Source organism: Xyrauchen texanus, chromosome 2 (assembly GCF_025860055.1).
Source record: "Xyrauchen texanus isolate HMW12.3.18 chromosome 2, RBS_HiC_50CHRs, whole genome shotgun sequence".
Lineage (NCBI taxonomy): Eukaryota > Metazoa > Chordata > Actinopteri > Cypriniformes > Catostomidae > Xyrauchen > Xyrauchen texanus.
The window spans coordinates 31,519,898-31,539,484 of NC_068277.1; the positions used below are offsets into that span (position 1 = coordinate 31,519,898).

A 19,587-nucleotide genomic window follows, 5' to 3' on the forward strand; every position below is an offset into this window, starting at 1 on the left:
TTTTATCTCGGACTGTAAGATCTCAGACAGTGGCTACTGAGCTTGATCTTAGGCCAACACATCTGTGCCAACAACCTCCCTAAACTCCCACAAATACAAATATACATACAATAAGTAGGCTAACTATTTCACAGAATCAATAACGATAGACAGGGAGTGTGAGAATTAAGAAAAAAAATTAGACAGAGGAGATAAAGAAACAAAATTGTATTGCATGAATACAGAATGCAGTGAGGAAGAAGATTATGCATACAAGTATGAAAGCTAAGAGTATTAAGGCATCAGTCTTTTCTTTGTATTGCATTTATGAAAATGTCTCTCAGAGAAAATCAGGCATCCCAATGTGCATCCAGACACACAGCCTTTCTCAAGTTACAAACTGTGTTGCTGAGTGCTTTGTCCACTGTGGTAAAACCTTTGGCATTTTATATAATCTGTCACGTTTTTTTTTTTAGTTTTGACCCCCTGTGGGAAATCAAAAAGACATTTTAACATCCCAAGAAAATTCTATTAATTTAAACCCGCCCACCTTCCCCCAAGCTATTGTTGTACTAATTGAATGAAGTGATTTAACACAAAACCAATCATAGACAGGATTTGCATCATATGAATCTTGGCGAATAGCACAGAGACTTCAATAAGATCATACAAAATATCTTCAACAATGAGTATCTTCTCTAATATTATAGATCTAACATAATGTACAATCCCAGTGCATGGTATTGAACCCTGACCTACAGATGAAGAATTTCTGAACCAGCCCACTCAGGGTGCATTCATGCATGACCTGAGCAACAAATCCCAAAGGACCTCAGAAGGAGGTCAATGGACTGAAGTGGCATCAAACATTCATGACATCATGTCTGACGTTCTGAGTGCTACTAACTGTAGGCTGCAATGATGTAGCTCCCCACAGTGGACATTTGTGTTTATTACAAAGGAACTGGTTTATTGGCTTGGAAGATTTCACTTATGATCCATGCCATGACCTTAAACATCTCCATAATTTGTTATTTTATTAACATTAGCATTAACATGTTTGTTTTGCTTGTTATATTACTATATGTGTATTGTTGTCCATGCACTCTTGTGTGTGTGTGTGTGTGTGTGTGTGTGTGTGTGTGTGTGTGTGCGTGTATTTATCACTTTGTGGGGACCAAATGTCCCCATAAGGATAGTAAAACCCGAAATTTTTGACCTTGTGGGGACATTTTGTCGGTCCCCATGAGGAAAACAGCTTATAAATCATACTAAATTATGTTTTTTGAAAATGTAAAAATGCAGAAAGTTTTCTGTGAGGTTTAGGTTTAGGGGTAGGGTTAGGTTTAGGGGATAGAATATAAAGTTTGTACAGTATAAAAACCATTATGTCTATGGAAAGTCCCCATAAAACATGGAAACACAACATGTGTGTGTGTGTGTGTGTGTGTGTGTGTGTGTGTGTGTGTGTGTGTGTGTGTGTGTGTGTGTGTACATATTCCTTGTCATATTGAGAAGATCAGTATCTGTGGTTCCCTCCTGCAGTTTGGTCGTATCGACCCTCACTATCCAAAGGTCTGCGGTCACCAAGGCAACGTGCTGGACATCAAATGGAACCCTTTCCATGACAACATTATCGCTTCTTGTTCAGAAGACTCTTCTGTGAGTAAGCTGGAAGTGTAACAATCACCACAGTAGTCAAATTATTCAGCAATCATAATCACAAAATTTACAAAACCCTTCTCTGTGCATATGTCTGTTATAGTTATTTCCATTTTATTTTCATAAATGGAACACCTGCATTACTTTTTTGTAACATTTAACAGTCATTCAACTAGGAGCAAAAATAAAAATGAAAGGCTATTTTTCCTGTATGTTTCGCCAGAATGAACCAGGGTCAGTGAAATATGTTTCCACAACTTTCAAATTATGTCGCCATAGCACACCACAAACTTATTACAGGGACAATCTTTATGGAGCAACCTGAGTTGCTGGAACACAATGGTGACATTCCTCAACGTTTTCTGAGATTAAACCAGCAACCTTCCCTATAATGCCAGATTGTAACTGCCCTGAGCCTTAAAGGGATAGTTCACCCAAAAATGGAAATTCTCTCATCATTTACTCACCCTCAAGCCACCCCAGATGTGTATGATTCTCTTTCTTTCTTTTCTATCTATTTAGTAGAATATTTCAGCTCTGTAGGTCCATACAATTTAAGTTAATAGTGACCAGAACTTTGAAGGTCAAAAAAGAAAATAAAGGCTGCAAAAAAGTTATCCAAAAGACTCCAGTGTTTAAATCTGTATCTTCAGAAGTGATATGATAAGTGTGGGTGAGAAACAGAACAAATATTAAGTACTTTAAGTACTTTTTCAAAATGTTATGGACCTAAAGAGCTGAAATATTCTTCTAAAAAGAAAGAAAAGAAAGAAAGAGGATCATACACATCTGGGGTGGCATGAGGGTGAGTAAATTATGAGAGAATTTCCATTTTTGGGTGAACTATCCCTTTAACCAGCAAACCAAGGATAAGTATACTGTAAATAATGAAAAGATAAACATGGAAATGTCTCCTTCACTTTTCTTATGAACGTGTACCTATACCTACATGTATCTTTCTTTCTTTTTACATAAATAAAGTGACCCTGTGAAATAATAAAAAAATAAATAATAAAATAATTTTACCCAAAAGCACAAGTATACCAAAAGTGTCTTGCTCAAAAGCACAGCGGTGAGAGAGCAGGATAACACATTATTAACATACGGCTCTCTGGAATACTTGATTCGAATTGGTCTATCATTGGATTCTGCAGTCAAATATTTTAGTATAATGACAAAACTATATAATTTACCATTGTCCCATGCAGGCAACCGATTTATATATAGATGTGTTTATTTTGTAACTCTTTTATCACACTTTCTTTCTTTTCATGTATTAAAATAATTTAAACTCAAATTAGTATTTTGTTTGGTAAGATGCTTTTTAATAATTATTTTTGTCATTATAACCCCTGCTTTGCATTAGGCTGATCACCCTTCCGGGGTTCATTTTGCGATAATGAACTGATGACTGTACATTATCCCATACTTAATACACATTGACTACACACTGTCATTTCTCTTCTATAATTTGTAGTTTTATGCAACTTGGCTGCTTGTTTAGTATTTTATACATTATATCTATCGGTCAAATTAGTTAATTAATTAATTCTATGATAAAAGTAATTCTCTGCTTGTAAACCAACAAAACAACTGTTATCCTTTCAAATTCCAGTATTTCATAGTTTATATTTAATTTTTGTTCCTAAATTGCCACACTCAATCAAGACGTGCTGTTATAGTATCTGATTTGTCGTTAGATCTTACCTGACTATGAATATAATATGAAAATTATTCAACAATTTATGAAGTTATAAATATGCTTAAATTGATGTGAGAGTTTAAAGCAGCTATCTTGATATTACCCTGGTGCTTTTGTTTCAAAAGTGATATTTGTGTGTGTTTTGTGTCTTTGTGTTTGCATGTACATGTGAATGTGTCAGGTGCGAATATGGGAGATCCCTGATGGTGGACTTAGAAGAAATTTGACGGAGGCTGTGTTAGAACTGTATGGCCACAGCAGGCGTGTAGGACTCATAGAGTGGCACCCAACCACTAGTGGCATTCTCTTCAGTGCTGGCTATGACTACAAGGTAATGAAATCTTTCACAGCACAATTTTTACATTTTTAAATTCAATATTATGAGACATAAAATAATATGAGATATAAAATGAGAACACAATGATCTAAGCACCGGCAAATAATGGCTAGTCTAGAAGATCCACTAATTAACTGACTAAATATAAGTGTAATTGTCTGCATTGTGAACACAGCCTAGCAAAAGTATATGAGTGAGAATGTATCGTATAAATGAAAGTGTCAAAGCATGAGTTGTGGCTGACGTGTGACTAATGTGCTCGCTCTCTCCCTACAGATCCTGATTTGGAATCTTGAGATTGGCGAGCCGGTGAAAATGATCGACTGCCACACAGATGTGATCCTTTGTATGTCGTTTAACACTGAGGGAAGCCTACTGGCCACCAGCTGCAAGGATAAGAAACTCCGTGTCATCGAGCCCCGTTCTGGCATAGTGCTACAGGTGTGAACTGTCTGGTTAATCATAGTTACAAGTTATCAAGAACATGCCTTGGTTGTGTTTCACACCAAAATCAGGGGAGGAGTTTCCCCTTCAGCCGTTCCGCAGCCGGCTGGTCTTTCACGCCTCTTGGGAACCTGAGAAGGATGAGGGGAGGGAGAGGGGAAAGAGAAATAGCGGGAGAGCCTGAGAGATAGAGAGAGAAAAAAGAAAAAACTCTGGTTCCCGTCATTCTGTCCTCAACCAGCTGTGCAGCGGTTCTCCACGACGCCGGGGGATGGCACTGGACTTCGCCTCTTGGCTGAAGGCAGCGGGCTCCTCCGCCTCCTTGCGAACCACTCCAGTACCACCGGATCGTGTATCCTCGGCATCGCAATCCTCCCTCAGCGGTGAGGGCTCTCTGATGGCACATCTTCCTCCAATCCTGGGTTTCGTCACCACTGTGACAGACCTCTGCCTTCCCTTCTAATGAGGAAGCAGGAACCAGAGTGAACAATCAAAAAGACTTTAATAACACAAACATAAAACTGCAGCATAACAAAACATGTGCGTGCACACAAACACAGCTCCATGTGTGTCTCTCTCTCTCTCTCAAACTGGCGTCCCCGGCTCCTCCTTATCTCTCACCCGTTGATTGGGGCAACTCAGCGCCAGCTGTCCATTGTCACGGCACGACCACATCCTCCTCCTTGTCACACTGTTTTAGGAATATTAAGAGTTTTCATAACAGTGTTCATTACACAATTCCTGTAGTTCTCATTACTTTAGTGGCAAAAAGAAAAACAATTATATATTATTTAAACTGTAACGTAGATCTCGTTAGTATTTAATAATAAAATAATTCTAAAGGACTTCTAAAGAATAAATCAAAAAAATAACTGTATTACAGTATTTTTTCATTATATTACAGTATTTTTATTCAAATACAATTAAAAAGTACTGTATTACACAAATGGAAATCTAATTAAATTAATTTTGTATTTAAATTAATAAATATTAACATTAATAAGAATTCTGGGGGAAAATGTTCTTAATTATCATGAAAATAATGTGAATATTAACTTCATTTTCTTATGCAAAAAAATTATTTTATTTTTACTTTTGAAATGTGACTGGGACTGTGACCTAGATATTTTTGTGTGATTCACCTGTAAGCTCAAACCAGGGACTAAAAACAAAATGTTTTTCTTCAGCTTCCTTTCCAAATGATTACTGGTTAGAACAAAATATAAGAACAGTTAATAACGTTCTTTTTAAAATGACAGTACTCTGCACTAAGGGGTGCATGAAATACCAATTGCAGCAATGCCAGATCTCGCAAGAGAAGCAAGCAATCTCGTCTGGAAAAACAAGCTCAAAATAAGCCACTTGCCTCAAAATAAACAAAGAAATTTGCAATTTATCACAATAGAAATTATAACAAGCATACAGTTAATTAACATTTAAGTATAATTTAAATTACAGATCTGCTTTTCAGTCAAAACCCAGCAGCATCAAATCTGTATTAATGCATCATATCTAACAATAATTCAGTGAAGACTTGGAAACAACTGAGAAATGTAATTTTTACCTCTAATAATGTTTCCTCATATCTGGTTTAACCATACATGTACAGTATATTTAGTACTTATACATAGTTCTTCATATCTTCATTCAGAGAATGCAACATCCACAAGGGACAATTATGCAAAGAAATGTGTGATGCAGCAGTTTCCTTCAGGATCAAAGCACATGTTTCCTTTATTTTGGGCAGCAAGAAGTGGCGTATTTTAATACAATTACTTTGATAAACCCCTTTGGTCTTTTAGATTCATGAAAAAATTATCGGAACATAATTAACTGGTTATAACCAGTACCAGCATTTAAAAATAATGTTTTCACCCTGGAACAATTTAAAATCACTTTGTTCTGGTTTTCATTTACGTTCTGCTAAAAATATTGTTTATAGCTGCGGCAGTCTCTACTCATTTTCTATAAACAGGTCGTACCACATTGGTATTGATCTACAAAGGGAGAGACACATTAGCCAGTTAACTAAAACACTATTCTCTGAGAAGGAGTCTAAATTAATATTTTGTTGTTTGCTGACTCCTATGACAGAGAAGGAATGTATCCTTCATCACCATTCATTTTTAGAGGAACCAAAGATCTTAATGAATCCTGATTTTACAGATGCCCTATTGAGAAAATAGTGTGCACAAGTACAAACATGAGTTTTTCAGTTATGTTTTTGTTTTATTTTGTCATGCAGGAGGCAAACTTCAAGAACCACAAAGTGAACCGTGTAGTGTTCCTAGGCAACATGAAGCGACTTCTGACGACAGGTGTGTCCCGCTGGAACACACGCCAGATTGCTCTCTGGGACCAGGTGAGAACAACCTGTGTGTGTGCATGTGTGTGCGTGTGTGTGCGTGTGTTTTCTATCTGATTAATTCCCAAAACTCAACCAGAAATACACCTTTTCCCAGATGTCCTGAACACTTCTCTCTTTCAGGGAAAAAAGGCTCTTTGTGTTGTTAAATTATTATTTGCTCTTATACTGAGTGCACTGTATCTCTCAATGACAGGAGGATCTGTCCATGCCAATCATTGAAGAGGAGATTGATGGCTTGTCAGGCCTGCTTTTCCCTTTCTATGATGCAGACACACATATGCTCTACCTAGCAGGCAAGGTACACATTACCCTATAGTGATTAGTATTCCAAAATGCACTTGTACTGCCTGTAAATGTATATTGCATGCATAAATTGTAATATAATTGTTTTTACGTTAACCCATAATAAGGGATTGTGATTGAATTAAACATAAAAAAAAAACATATTGAAGGAACAGCAGGGTATTACATTATTATATTGCTGTTGATATTGAGTTATTTGACCAGATAGCTATCATAGATGTTCATTTTAGAAAGATAAAAATTGCAATTTTTTTGAACTGACTAAGACAGTGTAATTGAAGGGTGATGGGAACATCAGGTACTATGAGTTCACCCTGGAGAAGCCCTACCTGCAGTATCTCATGGAGTTTAGGTCCCCTGCACCGCAGAAAGGGCTTGGTGAGACTACATCTACATCTATAAATGATCAGACACCAACAACCTCTGTAAAATTGTGTTGGGACTTTCCATGTATAACCTTGTGTGATAATAGCACTTCCATTTATTTTCTCAGTTTTAATTCCTCCTCAATTAAGCAACTACTCTATATATTGTGCTTTGATGATCCAAAAAACAAAACCAATTTGTGTTCTGATAGGAGTGATGCCGAAGCATGGACTGGATGTAGGAGTGTGTGAAGTCTTCAGGTTTTATAAGTTGGTGACTCTGAAGGGCCTGATTGAGCCGATCTCTATGATCGTGCCTAGAAGGGTGAGCATAAGCACACTGAACCCACTCCAATATTTGTTGACTTTGTCACTTATATCTAATTAACATGTTTCCACATTTTGCGTAGCGGTTTTAATAAATTAATAATTGAGAGCTTGATACAATTCCACAGAAGGGTGAGCAATTTGTGCGAGACAGTACTGTGCAAAATTCTTAGGCACATAAGATGTTTCACACAAACATTTATCTTAAGATGTTTTTTTTTATATCTTCAGCTTTAGTGTGTCAATAGGAAATATACATTTTAGACTCCGAAACATTCCTTTTGCAAATAGAAAAGATTAGAATAGAAGAACATGGAGCCCTGCAGATGGTATGACCCCCACGGAACCATCATACTGAACATCGAGTCAGTCTGTGATTACATGAAGAGACTGAAGCAATTAAGACTAAATAGATAGAAGGACTTTGGTGAAATCTCCAAGAAGCTTGGAACATCCTACCTGCCACAACCAAAACAAACTGTGCCCGGGTGTACCTAGGAGAATTGGTGCTGTTTTAAAGGCAAATGTGGTCACACTGAATATTGATTTAGCTTTTTTTATGTTTACTGAACTTTGTATGATATTAATTGATATATGAAAACTATTTATGGCATTATATTTGAAGACATCCTTGCTATGCAACATGTTTCACAAGTGCCTAAAACTTTTGAACAATACTGTATGTATCTTGCCAAAAATTTATTTTTAAGCAACCAGTCTGACAGGATGCAGGAATCCATCACCTCTGGGTTGTTAGTGTAACTGTAACATCAGGGAAATGAGAGTAGTGAGCCGTGTTATAACATGTATGTGAGACACAGCATGCTCCATATACACTGGGCATTGGGAGGCTGGCCCCTTATCTGAGCGCTTCAAAAACAGAGGAATTGACAGCATCCTCTCAACCCTACAATTTCAAAAGAAGCCAAAGAAATTTTGCACCAGGTGATGTTTTAATGTATCCAGCTCTGATCTCTGTCTAACTATCCACATCTAGCTTTAATGAAAAAGAGTAAATTGGATGCCCACAGTTAATCCCAAACTCAAAGCATTAACAGAGTACATGCACTATATGGCCAAAGGTTTTTAATCTTATAACAAGTTATACCTTTGATTTAGATGACTAATTATACATCCCGAAGCAACTTTAAATGCCTCCCTGAATCATGGGCACAATGATAAATGGATTCTCTATGTAACTCTCATGACTTCTCATGTTTGTCTCACATTGGATTGAACCTGACAAATTTGAATAACCTACCCAGAGCCATAACAATTTGACCAACACCTCATGCAATAATTTACTTAAAAAGTACACATAGATTCCAAATAATTACATTTTACTATACAAATATTGTAAAACTATTTGTAAAGTATTTGTATTTGTATAAAAAGCCCTATTTCCTTGCAGTCAGAGACATATCAGGAAGACATATACCCCATGACTCCTGGGACAGAACCTGCACTTTCTGCTGATGAGTGGCTCAGTGGAATCAATCGAGGTGAAGACTCACATTTGCACATTTTGCTAATTGTTTGACTTTTAAACAGATAGAATAAGTATGAGATCTTGATGTCATGTGGTGTTAAGGTCATATGATGCTAAGACCATAAATGACCAGCCAAACATTGCACATATTATCTCGATAATCCCGTTTTTTGCGTGATGCTGAATCTAAGACGCTAGGCGTCAGCGCAACGTAAACACGAATATAACTGAGTGGACTTTTAAAGTTCAAAAATGAAATGCTTGCTTGGTAAAACTGTGCTTACATGTGCACATCTAGGCCCTGTGCTCATGTCCTTGAAAGAGGGCTACAACAGACCCAACAATCTGGTGTTCAAGGCTCCTGTGAAGGAGAAGAAGAGTGTGGCTGTCAATGGGATTGACCTGCTGGAAAACGTGCCTCCCCGTACAGAGAATGAGGTGATTATTTTATTACTGAAGTTCTGTGAAGATTTATTATAGATTTTGTATTGAAGCAACAATTTAACAGAGATGTGGGCATAATTTCTTGTGGATGATTGTGTTTATTTATGTGCGTATGCTCTGTAGCTCTTGCAGATGTTCTTCAGGCAGCAGGATGAGTTGCGGCGACTAAAGGATGAACTTGCTCAGAAGGACATTAAGATAAGACAGCTTGAGCTGGAGCTCAATAACATAACAAACAGCCCAAACAACAATAACAACAGCAATGGTAGCAGCATTTGACATGGAATCTTTACTGTTTCTGATTATTTCCTCACCTAAAGTGACACCTACAGCACTGCTGAAACTCCACATTGGGCCTTCTTCTTCCTTACAGTCCAATGCCCTCCCGCCAAGATCCCTCAAGACCAAGCGCTTGTCTTCACTGAGCAGCTTTTCACTCTGACCCCTAGTGTTGACCCTACAGTGACCGTGTGCTAAGTAGACTTTATTGGAGTGTTGATTCACTAACTGTGAGAAAACTCTCCCTTCAAATGACCATCCTTTGACTTTCACAATATCAATCTACTTGCTGGATTGGTTCTTGCTATATAAAGTGAAGAGCTATACAAGACTCACATATGCAACCACAGATAGTTGTGGAAGTCTTGTTTAGAGGGAGGTGCAGTTGGTTATGGACAGAAAGGGCTCCTTTTTCATTTTCTTTATCTTTCTTAAAGGAAAGGTTCCCCCAAAAATGAAAATTCTGGTTTTATTTACTCACCTCAACATACCTGTATAACTTCATTTTTTTTGTGGAACACAAAATGAGATTTTAGGCAGAATGACAGCCTCAAAAAAAAAATGCTATGAGAGTGAATGGTGACTGAGGCTAACATTCTGCCCAACATCTCCTTTTGTGTTCCACAGAGGAAAGAAAGTCTTATGGGTTTAGAACAACATGAGGGTGAGTATATGATGAAAGAACCATCTCTTTAACCATTCTCTTTCATGTAATTGTAATCCCTTCCTCTCTTTTGTCACATATGAATGTTTACTGCAAGAATTGTAGTCTTGCATTGGATTGGTTTTGATTTGACTTGGTTCAAGCTAATAATTGCATTAACATCTCATAAGTTTAGTCTGACCTAAATTTAATTATTACAATTATTTATGTAATACTTATTTCCTTTCCTAATAAGGAATTGATTTAAATAGCTTAGTAAACTCCAGATAGGGTCATGGATATTAAGACAGAGATGAAAAATATTGTGAGGCTTAAGGTCAAATATTTGAATGACTTTAAGATCAAATAGAAATGTTTCACCCATCAAGTAGTTTTCTCATCAGAACATTAGCACTATTGTATAGGTTTGTTATGATAGTACTTACTAGTGATAGTGATAGTGCTGATTTAATGTAGAATACTCAAAAACCACAGTTAACCAATACACAATAGATTATATTTATCCAATTGTCATACCCTGAATTATTGAGATACTAATTTGAGTTGGGAACTGTGATGACTCTTGCGTTGCTCTTCTTCACATTGTGCAAAACATAGTCAAATTTGTTCAGGTAAGTTTATAGAATCAATTCAAATGGGTCGATAAAGCATTTAAGTTAAGTGAGAGGATTTTACAGTGTGGATAAAGTTTTTTTTGTTTTGTTATATTTTAAAAGTCACACTTTGCACCTGATATACACATTAAATCTTGAAAGGAATCCACTAATTGTAAAATCCAATAATTAAATGAATTAGTAATGGATGTAGTATTAGCCGTGGACACGGTAATGTTATACAGATCTGGGTAAGTAAAGTTTGAAGGGAAGGTGAGACTGACAACTCAAAGAAAGTAAGAGATAGCGAGAGAGGTCTGGCTGGTAGAGTTTTTGATTGAACAGTAAGTCCAACAGTAAGACGATACTTTATTTTTAAGATTGACTGTGATTTATAAAGCATAATGAAACATTATGAACAAACGTTTTGTTCTTTTTTTTATTAGTAACATTTCATTTAAATCAAACCTATTTATTAATTCCATTTTTAAATTGTGTTTAGTACCTCTTTTCTGACAGTTTATATTTTTGAGTTGTTCGGTTGGCATTCTGAAGTAATTTGTCAGGATTGTATATTCTAGCCATGACTCCCTTGTAGGATTCAAATTATTGACCTCTTATACAAATAGCTTCTTATATTAGATCTAGATTCTCATGAAGCCCTTTCAAATGTTTGCTTGTACAGTGGACAAATTCCTTGTGGGCAAATGTTTTATGCCACAAAATACAGGTGCAGACTTGCTCTTTAAATCATGCTCCCCTGTAAAGGTTACCCTATTAATTATAATCAGAACACCTTTATTGTGCCCTTATAAGACAAACTGAAAGCCAAGAACAAATTTGCAGCTAATCTTTCAACATCTAATGGACAAGCTGTGACCAGGAGTTCAGCTTTTAAAATGAAGTTATCCCTGCTCAAATATGGCGATCACTTCATTGTTTAATCAGCCAGTAACTAAATGCCCTCAGACCTTAAATTGATAGTTCACACAAAAATGGAAATTCTCTCATCATTTACTCACCCTCATGACACCCCAGATGTGTATGACTTTCTTTTGTTCTTTCTTTTTAGAAGAATATTTCAGCTCTGTAGGCCCATACAATGCAAGTGAATGGGTACCAAGATTTTGAAGCTCCAAAATGAACATTTAGGCAGCATAAAAGTAATCCATGTGACTCCAGTGTCCATGAGAATACTATATGATACAATAGGTTTGGGTGAGGAACAGATCAATATTTAAGTATTTTTCCCCCATAAATTCACTTCCCTGCCCAGTAGGTGATGATATGCACGAAGAATGTGATTTGGCAAAACCAAAACAAGAAGAATGTGAAGTTGAGATTGATAGTAAAAAATTACTTAAATGTTGATCTGTTTCACACACACCACTGGAAACCACATGGATTAATTTTATGCTGCTTTTATGTGCTTTCTAGCCACAATTCACTTGCATTGTATGGACCTAATGAACTGAAATATTTTTCTAAAAATCTTAGTTTGTGTTCTGCTGAAGAAAGTCATTCACATCTGGGTTGGCATGAAGGTGAGTAAATGATGAGAGAATTCTCATTTTTGGGTAAACTATCCCTTTAAATTGGGTGTTTCGTTGCACTGGCAAGATTTCAGACTTTTGAGATGGCACAACATGGAAAGCAAGTCTGTTTACCTTTGAAAACAGCCAGTGAGTTTGAGACTTTTCTTGCAGTAACTATTAATTTAAAAAAACACTATGAACCTCAAGCTTTGTAAATATTTTGCCTCATAAAACAATGACGCAAAATCCTGTGAGCTCCAGTTTTCTTTTTGCCTTTTTTTTTTTTTTTTTTGTGTGTGTGTGTGTTTTTTTTTGTTGTTGTTTGTTTGTTTTTTTAGGGAGAAAGTGCACTTTGAGAAATCTGACACTAGAGGGCAGTAAAGCCACAGTCTTTGACAGAGCATAGGCGTACACTTGTCATGGATCAGCCACTGCACATAATCCAACATAGCAACAACATACAAACAGACAGTGCAGGGGAGACAGCGGGTAATACCAATATCCCAGCGGCTGGAAAAGTAGAAGACTTCAAACCCTGTACATAAATGGGCCAATGAGGACAGTTCACTCACTGCACAGCTAATTGTTTATGGCCCTTAAACATGATTCTGAGCTGTAGAATCCAAATTATCTTGGGCCTTATAATACATATTGTTTTTGGTGCAGAGGTAAGGGGGAATATTAATTTAGACTTTCACAGTGTGAGAGGGTCTGAAGATCAGCAATACTCGGGTCCATTATTTGATGTCAGAGAAGACACACTGCTAACACAAGCGCAATTATTGATAAAATACATTGTACTGACAGTATTGACCTGAAGAATTATGAAGCAAGACATTAGGCTTTGATTAAAATGAAGTACATTAAAAAGTAATCATTACTTTGTTCCATTATTTATTATGAATAATAGTCTGACTACAGTATGCGTCACATTTAACATGAGGTAATAGCATGCAAAGTAATAATAATAAATACCTTCCCGAGGAGAAACACTATAATGTGGGGAGTTCAATGTACTCAAATAGTACATAGAAACCCTTTGTCTTGACTCACTGTAGGAGACATGCTTAATTTAACTGTCCATCATCCACAGGAAATTATGGCAAGGCAATAGGCTGAGGCTTTCTGTCCACATAGAATATAAGAGACACTTCAGTTTTAAACACTGTATGCAATGCTTTCATATTCAAGTTAATAAAGCACATGCTTATACAGTAAATATTCATTTAAACACAAATGCTGACTTTTATTCATGTGAAGTCATGTTATTCTTCCTTTTAATTAAATGTTCAATCGGATTGAGCTGACTAGATACAGCGCTTTATGTATTAACCACCTTGTCCACATAGAATTATGTATGCTTTCTATTTAAATAATCAGCATGTTGTTTGTGAACATTTACATAATATCCAGTTATGTACCACCAAAAAAATATGCAAGCTATTTTCCCCTGAGCTTCACAATGCATTTTCACTTCATAATCTTAAATTAACCCAAAATTTCAGTGGTGAGATTATATACACTTGCCATCTCTTAACAGGACTCATAAAACATAATCTATTGACTAATTGTGTAATCATGTGTTATTACAAGCTCATTACAATATGTGGATTTTCTGTGGCCATAAATATAAAAGTTCTAACAGACATTTAAAATTACAATACAGCTGCTTGTGTTTTCATTCATTTTATTACAGTTAATGGTTACAACTGAGATTATTTGTGAAAATGTCTGCCATTATCAAAGGAAATCAGAAAAAAAAATATATTTGGTCATTATTTACAAAGAACATGAAACCTCTTAACTACCCACATAAAAGGGAGAAGGGGTTTAGGACTCATTTGACAAGGGCAGACATTCAGCTCTGAACATTAAAAAATAAAATAAAAGTCACATTGAGAGGTCGAACTGTGCAAGTCCAAGCAGACATCATGATCTTCATGCCTAAACAGCACATTGGTGGTGCATGGTGGTGATAATGATTATGATAAAAACACTAAAGAAACGCAATACACAAATCAAATATGCGATAAAAAAGTGGGTTAGAAAATGTTCTTCCTTGAAATCCAGTAGTCAACTTTAAAACAGAGTCAGAGTCAGCCATGCACTTCTAAAAGGTTTTTGGTTGGGGGTTTTTTTTGTTTGTTTTTTTTGTTTAATACATAAGTCATCACCAGCATTTAGGCATCAACAGTAAAGAGAGGGGAAATTACAGAGTATACTGGTCTTTTTGTTTCCAACAATAAATTTCCACACGGTGTTGTCAGCCACTTGAAAAACTTTGAGAATATTAAGGGAATCAAACTGAAAGTACAAACCAAACGGAAACAACAACAACAACAAAAAGAAGCTAAAAACAAATATTTAAATGTGTCCTTGTTTATACTAACCCCACCCCCTACCATTTGAATACCTCCCCAAACCAATCGCAGAGTGACAATAGGACAGATATACAGGGGTTAAACGGTCAGATCACAATGGGGAGTGCATGTTCAATCATCATCTTCCTCTCCCTCCTCATCCGGCTCTCTTTTCCTCTTTTGACCCCGCTCCTCCTCTGTAAACACAACATACCCAATTTATTATTTAGCTTCCCAATCACACTGCAATAGCCACTCACAGGTTGGTAAAACTTTATAATTATATTCATGAACAATTATGAGACCATTCACTTACCAAAGTCTTCCTCATCATCTACCTCTCCGTCATTTAACTCTTCTTCCTCCTCTTCCTAAAAATAAGAGAATAGGGGTATGAGTCTACACCATGCAAGGTATGAGTGTTCAAATCCCCCCAAAAAATAAATGTCATCTTGCATTTACCTCTCCACTGAGGTCTTCCTCTTCCTCCTCTTCTCCCTCTTCCTCATCATCCTCCTCTCCTTCCTCTTCATCTTCTGGAGCTGCATCTTCATCAAATTCCTCTTCTTCTCCCTCTATAGACAAAATTGGGTCAATGACAACTGAATTCAAATCATTCTTTGCACGATATCGTTTATGAATTTGCATTTAGAGGAGTCCAGACTGAGGTGCCAATGAGACCCTTGAGAAACATACCATCTTCATCATCGTCATCGTCATCTAGCCCTTCAACATAAGCTTCAGCATCAGAGTCTGGTGCTTCTTTATCTTCTTTGTCATATCCGTCTAGATATATCAACTGAGGGAGCAGCTTGAAAACATTTTCCCTGTAGTCATTCAGGTTCGTCACCTCACAGTTGAACAGGTCTAAACTTTTGAGGCTTTCCAATTTTTTCTGGAAAAAGACAGGAAGTCAAACAAATTAAACGCGCATATATATAACGGCTTGATTACTAAAATGTATAGGGTCTTTAAAGACCCTTTTCTTTGCGCTTCCATATATTATATTTTTATGATGATTTAATATCTATATACAAGTCTATACCATCACAGGTTATATATCTCTTTGATCATTACAAGACAAAAGATAAAATAATATATTCACACAAATGACTACTATATCACCTTGATTCTCTGTGTGATAATGGTGAATTATAAGTATCCCTTATGCAAGAATACATACATATTATAAATAACATTTTACATTTAAGAAAAAAAAAACAGCAATGTGGAAGTAAACTATAGCAAGCATAGCACATGAAAAGTATGATTTGACCATTTGGGTTTACTGCAGAAATTATGCACATTTTACATGCATTTAGATTCAAAAAGTCCCTGAGAAAATACATAGCTTGTGTGTATATCAGCCAGTTGCGTCTCATGAAATATCAGTCTGAAAGTAAAGAATCCTGTTCTATATTTGCTGCATCATCTCTTTGATGTATATAAAAATATATCATAATATATTCTATTATCTTCTCAATATCTTGAAAAATAAAATAAAATATTTGATCTGGGCATTTTGTAGATACTATGTAATAATGTTTGGCGAAACACACATGCATTTAAGGGTTAAATAGACATAGTGTAAAGGTGTCATTCAAGAATATTATTACTCATGTTAAACATCTTAATTACCAGTATGTAACTAGAAATATAAAAGAAGTTCAAACTCATGGCTTACCAGGGGTTCGATGGTGCTGAGGTCTTTAATTTTGTTGCCACTGAGGTTGAGATGGGTGAGGCTGGGACACTTCTCTGCCAGTACCTCAAGACCCCCTGAGATTCTGTTATCGCTAAGCTCGAGCTGTGGATAACACGATTCAGCACAGTATCAATAAGATGGAGCAAACTACCTAGGGTACCAAAACTATTTGTAAAAATACATTTCAGCTAGAGAAAATAAAACAAGGTATTACCTTTTTAAGTTTGTTAAGCTTCGACAAATTGGCAACTGATGTTAAGCCTACGTTGATTGTGCTTAAAAATTCAAGTTCCTCAAACTCATCAGTGAGGCCCTCAATTTTACCCTCATTTGACCGACAGTTGTCAAGCACAAGCTCTTTAACCTGGTAAAAAAGGCACATGAAATGAAATTACAGAATACATTTATTACAGTCTGTACACAACTTGCACCCACATGGAGTTCATTAGGTGGACAAGGTGGTTAATATGGCTTAATTTCAGTCACATAACATCCCTGCCATTAGCACGGTATACACTTGTTGTATGTTGCTCCACCAGAACATTATCAAAAATATGGTTATTGTTGGGGAAACAAAACTGGTAAGCATTCTTCTAGATAGCACAGGTTAATCTCGAAGATGTCTGATTTTGACATTTTCATCTGAAAAGCATCACATTCTTATAAACATCTTAAAAAGATGCATTCTAAATCAGAAACATCTCAAAAGACGTCAGATGAAGGTCTTCTAGAAATCCAAGACATACGTATTATAGACATTGCAGATGAGCAAACAATGTAAAAAAAGAATAAAATACGTCTTCCAGATGTAAACACACATCAAATTGACGTCTGGATGATGTGCTTGTGCTATCAGGGCTGATATGCTATAACAAAACAAATGGAACAAATAGTAAGATGAATACGTTAATAAGCGTTTAGATTATAAAAGACAAAGACCACGAATACGTGTGGCCAGGATCAAATCCGTTTTTTTAGGTTTAATTCACCTTGCGATAAAGGAGCAGGTTTCAGTGCTTTTCCCCTCTTAAATGACCAAATATCACACTTGACTCCCACCCAGTTTAGCCCATACAACAAAATGGCTGACTCCGCAACAAGCGGCGTACATTGCTTTCCTGTGGCTAGTGTTTTACTATAGTGTTTGCATGCTCAAACGGCAAACAAAAGACGCGTAAATGATAGGCTGGGTGTTACACTAAATGCATTACATTGTCTTGGAAGCGCAAAGACACGAGGACGGACCAAGGAACTCACGAGTAGGAGGGGCAGAAAGGCGCATGATAATGCAACGGAGTGTCTCGATCAGCGAATAATGTCGACTTTTGTGCCATAAAACTGACATTTTCGGCTTCATACGCGCTCGACTCTCGATAACCAACGGTTCTGGGCCAAACAAAAGGACTGAGGCGGCAGCAGTGCTTTTCCACTCGATTAAATGCCGTGCGTCTTTGTTGCTGGTTAAAATGGCGGCGTGTCCTAGATCTTAAACTAGAGCAGCGCAGCTTCAAGTTGCGTCGCGCTCAGTGCATGTCAATACCAAGCAGAGCCACACGACTGAAAAGCTCTTTATACCGCCAGTGGAAACACGCCGAGAGGACATAGCAGCTCGGTCATGACTCTTTATTTACAAGTTAAATCATACTTTATTTAGGTATGCGTAAAGGGGCAATTACAGGGACCCTGATAATGTTGCACTGAATTCGTCAGAGATCGTAGTTGGATAAACATGCTCACAAAAACTGAGGTTATGGCACCGGGTGCTGATTTGTATTTGCATTTTGTCGATGTCGTCGACATCGAATGTCGTTTACAATAGGAATGGGCACCTTTATGCACCTAGATATGCCTTGGCACGATTCCTTAAGGCACGATAGAACATCAAATGCGTGTTTCCAAGCGTTTTCGTCTCTTGATAAATGCGGTGAATATCAATAACGTTACCAAACAGCACGGTTAGACACCGACGTAGTATTTATGCAACTTTTAAGAACTACGAATGCTTTCGATGGAAAAAAAATCCGTTAAAAAAAATAAATAAAAAACCTGGAGCAGCAGAATTATTGTTGGCTGGTCCGGTTATCATAAGCTATCTGTCAAATTGTCTGCAAAGCAATTCGCAAATTTTGTCCCACAACAAGTTACAGAAGTGGTCAACGACCCCTGTGACTGGCTAGTATTAATGTTGGTTTGAAAATGGATATAAGAAAGTGTGTGAGATGCATGAACTGACTGGAGGCTACTTTTGCAGCACTGAGGATGCAAAGGAAAAGGGCGCGTTCAGGGGCTACAAAGTTACAAATATGGCTTCTCACGCCGCTTCCCTTGTTTATACACTAAATACATTGGGGCTCACATAGTTTTCGAGCAAAATATTAAATCAAAATGTCTATCGAAAGTGAAACATATTAAGTAAAACACTTAAACTGACGGTACATATTTTGCTATACTGCGATAACAAAATTCAAAGGTCTAAGCTTGTAAGAAAGTCGCCGCAAACTTTTCATTCAAAGACATCAACTTGACGCGTGCACATCTACCGTTGTCCATCCACGCAGCACAACTACTCTAACCAACTGTTTTAATATAGCGCTATCACTCGGGAGATAATAAAGATGCTTACGTCTGATGGCGTTCGGTTCCGCAACTCCAGGTGAATTCTCTTTTTCATATCCATTTTGCTGGCCTCTAAATGAGTGATTTAAACCAAAGAGCGCAGTTACACTTGAGAGTCTTTGCTGCACATTCAGCTATAGCCTCTTAAACTAGCTGTTGCGAGTCTCACAAACTTGATGCCTCAGTGGGTGGGAGTTGGGTGTAGGATTGTCGTCACCGGCGACCAATTAGAGAGGCGGAATGAAACGTGAAAACACATACAACCAGCGCGGCGACCAATCAGAGCTCGACTAGAAACTGGGTGGGGCTACAGAAACCGTTAGGTTGATCCAGCGAATCTGTTTTAGGGTGACATCTATGCGATAAAATCAACTGAACTGTCGAAGGTGCCAGAGACAAAAAATGGTATTTTCTT

At 37.0% G+C, this 19,587-nt stretch overlaps 2 protein-coding genes across 3 annotated transcripts in view; one reads left to right on the forward strand and one right to left on the reverse strand.

The window, feature by feature from the left end:
• The window catches only part of LOC127652718 (coronin-2B-like), a 71,978-nt gene extending 58,250 nt beyond the window's left edge, over positions 1-13,728 (forward strand). For both annotated transcript variants that reach the window (XM_052139048.1, XM_052139057.1), the window contains exons 3-12: positions 1,525-1,641; positions 3,525-3,674; positions 3,957-4,121; positions 6,370-6,486; positions 6,686-6,790; positions 7,077-7,173; positions 7,373-7,485; positions 8,899-8,989; positions 9,275-9,414; positions 9,544-13,728. In XM_052139048.1, the coding sequence (XP_051995008.1) occupies positions 1,525-1,641; positions 3,525-3,674; positions 3,957-4,121; positions 6,370-6,486; positions 6,686-6,790; positions 7,077-7,173; positions 7,373-7,485; positions 8,899-8,989; positions 9,275-9,414; positions 9,544-9,699 (1,251 nt within the window). In that variant the 3' untranslated portion in view covers positions 9,700-13,728. The remainder of the gene's footprint in view (positions 1-1,524; positions 1,642-3,524; positions 3,675-3,956; positions 4,122-6,369; positions 6,487-6,685; positions 6,791-7,076; positions 7,174-7,372; positions 7,486-8,898; positions 8,990-9,274; positions 9,415-9,543) is intronic.
• Positions 13,729-13,865: 137 nt separating this feature from the next.
• Positions 13,866-19,345, reverse strand: anp32a (acidic (leucine-rich) nuclear phosphoprotein 32 family, member A). The gene is made up of 7 exons (XM_052139094.1): positions 19,180-19,345; positions 16,771-16,920; positions 16,536-16,658; positions 15,548-15,746; positions 15,314-15,426; positions 15,168-15,222; positions 13,866-15,048 (listed from the first exon to the last, which is right to left on the reverse strand). Exons 1-7 carry the CDS (start codon positions 19,231-19,233, stop codon positions 14,984-14,986), a joined length of 759 nt encoding a protein of 252 aa, XP_051995054.1. The 5' UTR covers positions 19,234-19,345; the 3' UTR covers positions 13,866-14,983.
• Positions 19,346-19,587: the final 242 nt, after the last annotated feature.

Coding starts and splice junctions, on each gene's coding strand:
- anp32a (XM_052139094.1), bottom strand. CDS start 19,233: ATGGATATGAAAAAGAGAATTCACCTGGAGTTGCGGAACCGAACGCCA. Junction 15,223..15,313: donor AGGAAGACCTCAGTGGAGAG/GTAAATGCAAGA, acceptor TCTTATTTTTAG/GAAGAGGAGGAAGAAGAGTT. Junction 15,049..15,167: donor AGATGATGAGGAAGACTTTG/GTAAGTGAATGG, acceptor TTGTGTTTACAG/AGGAGGAGCGGGGTCAAAAG.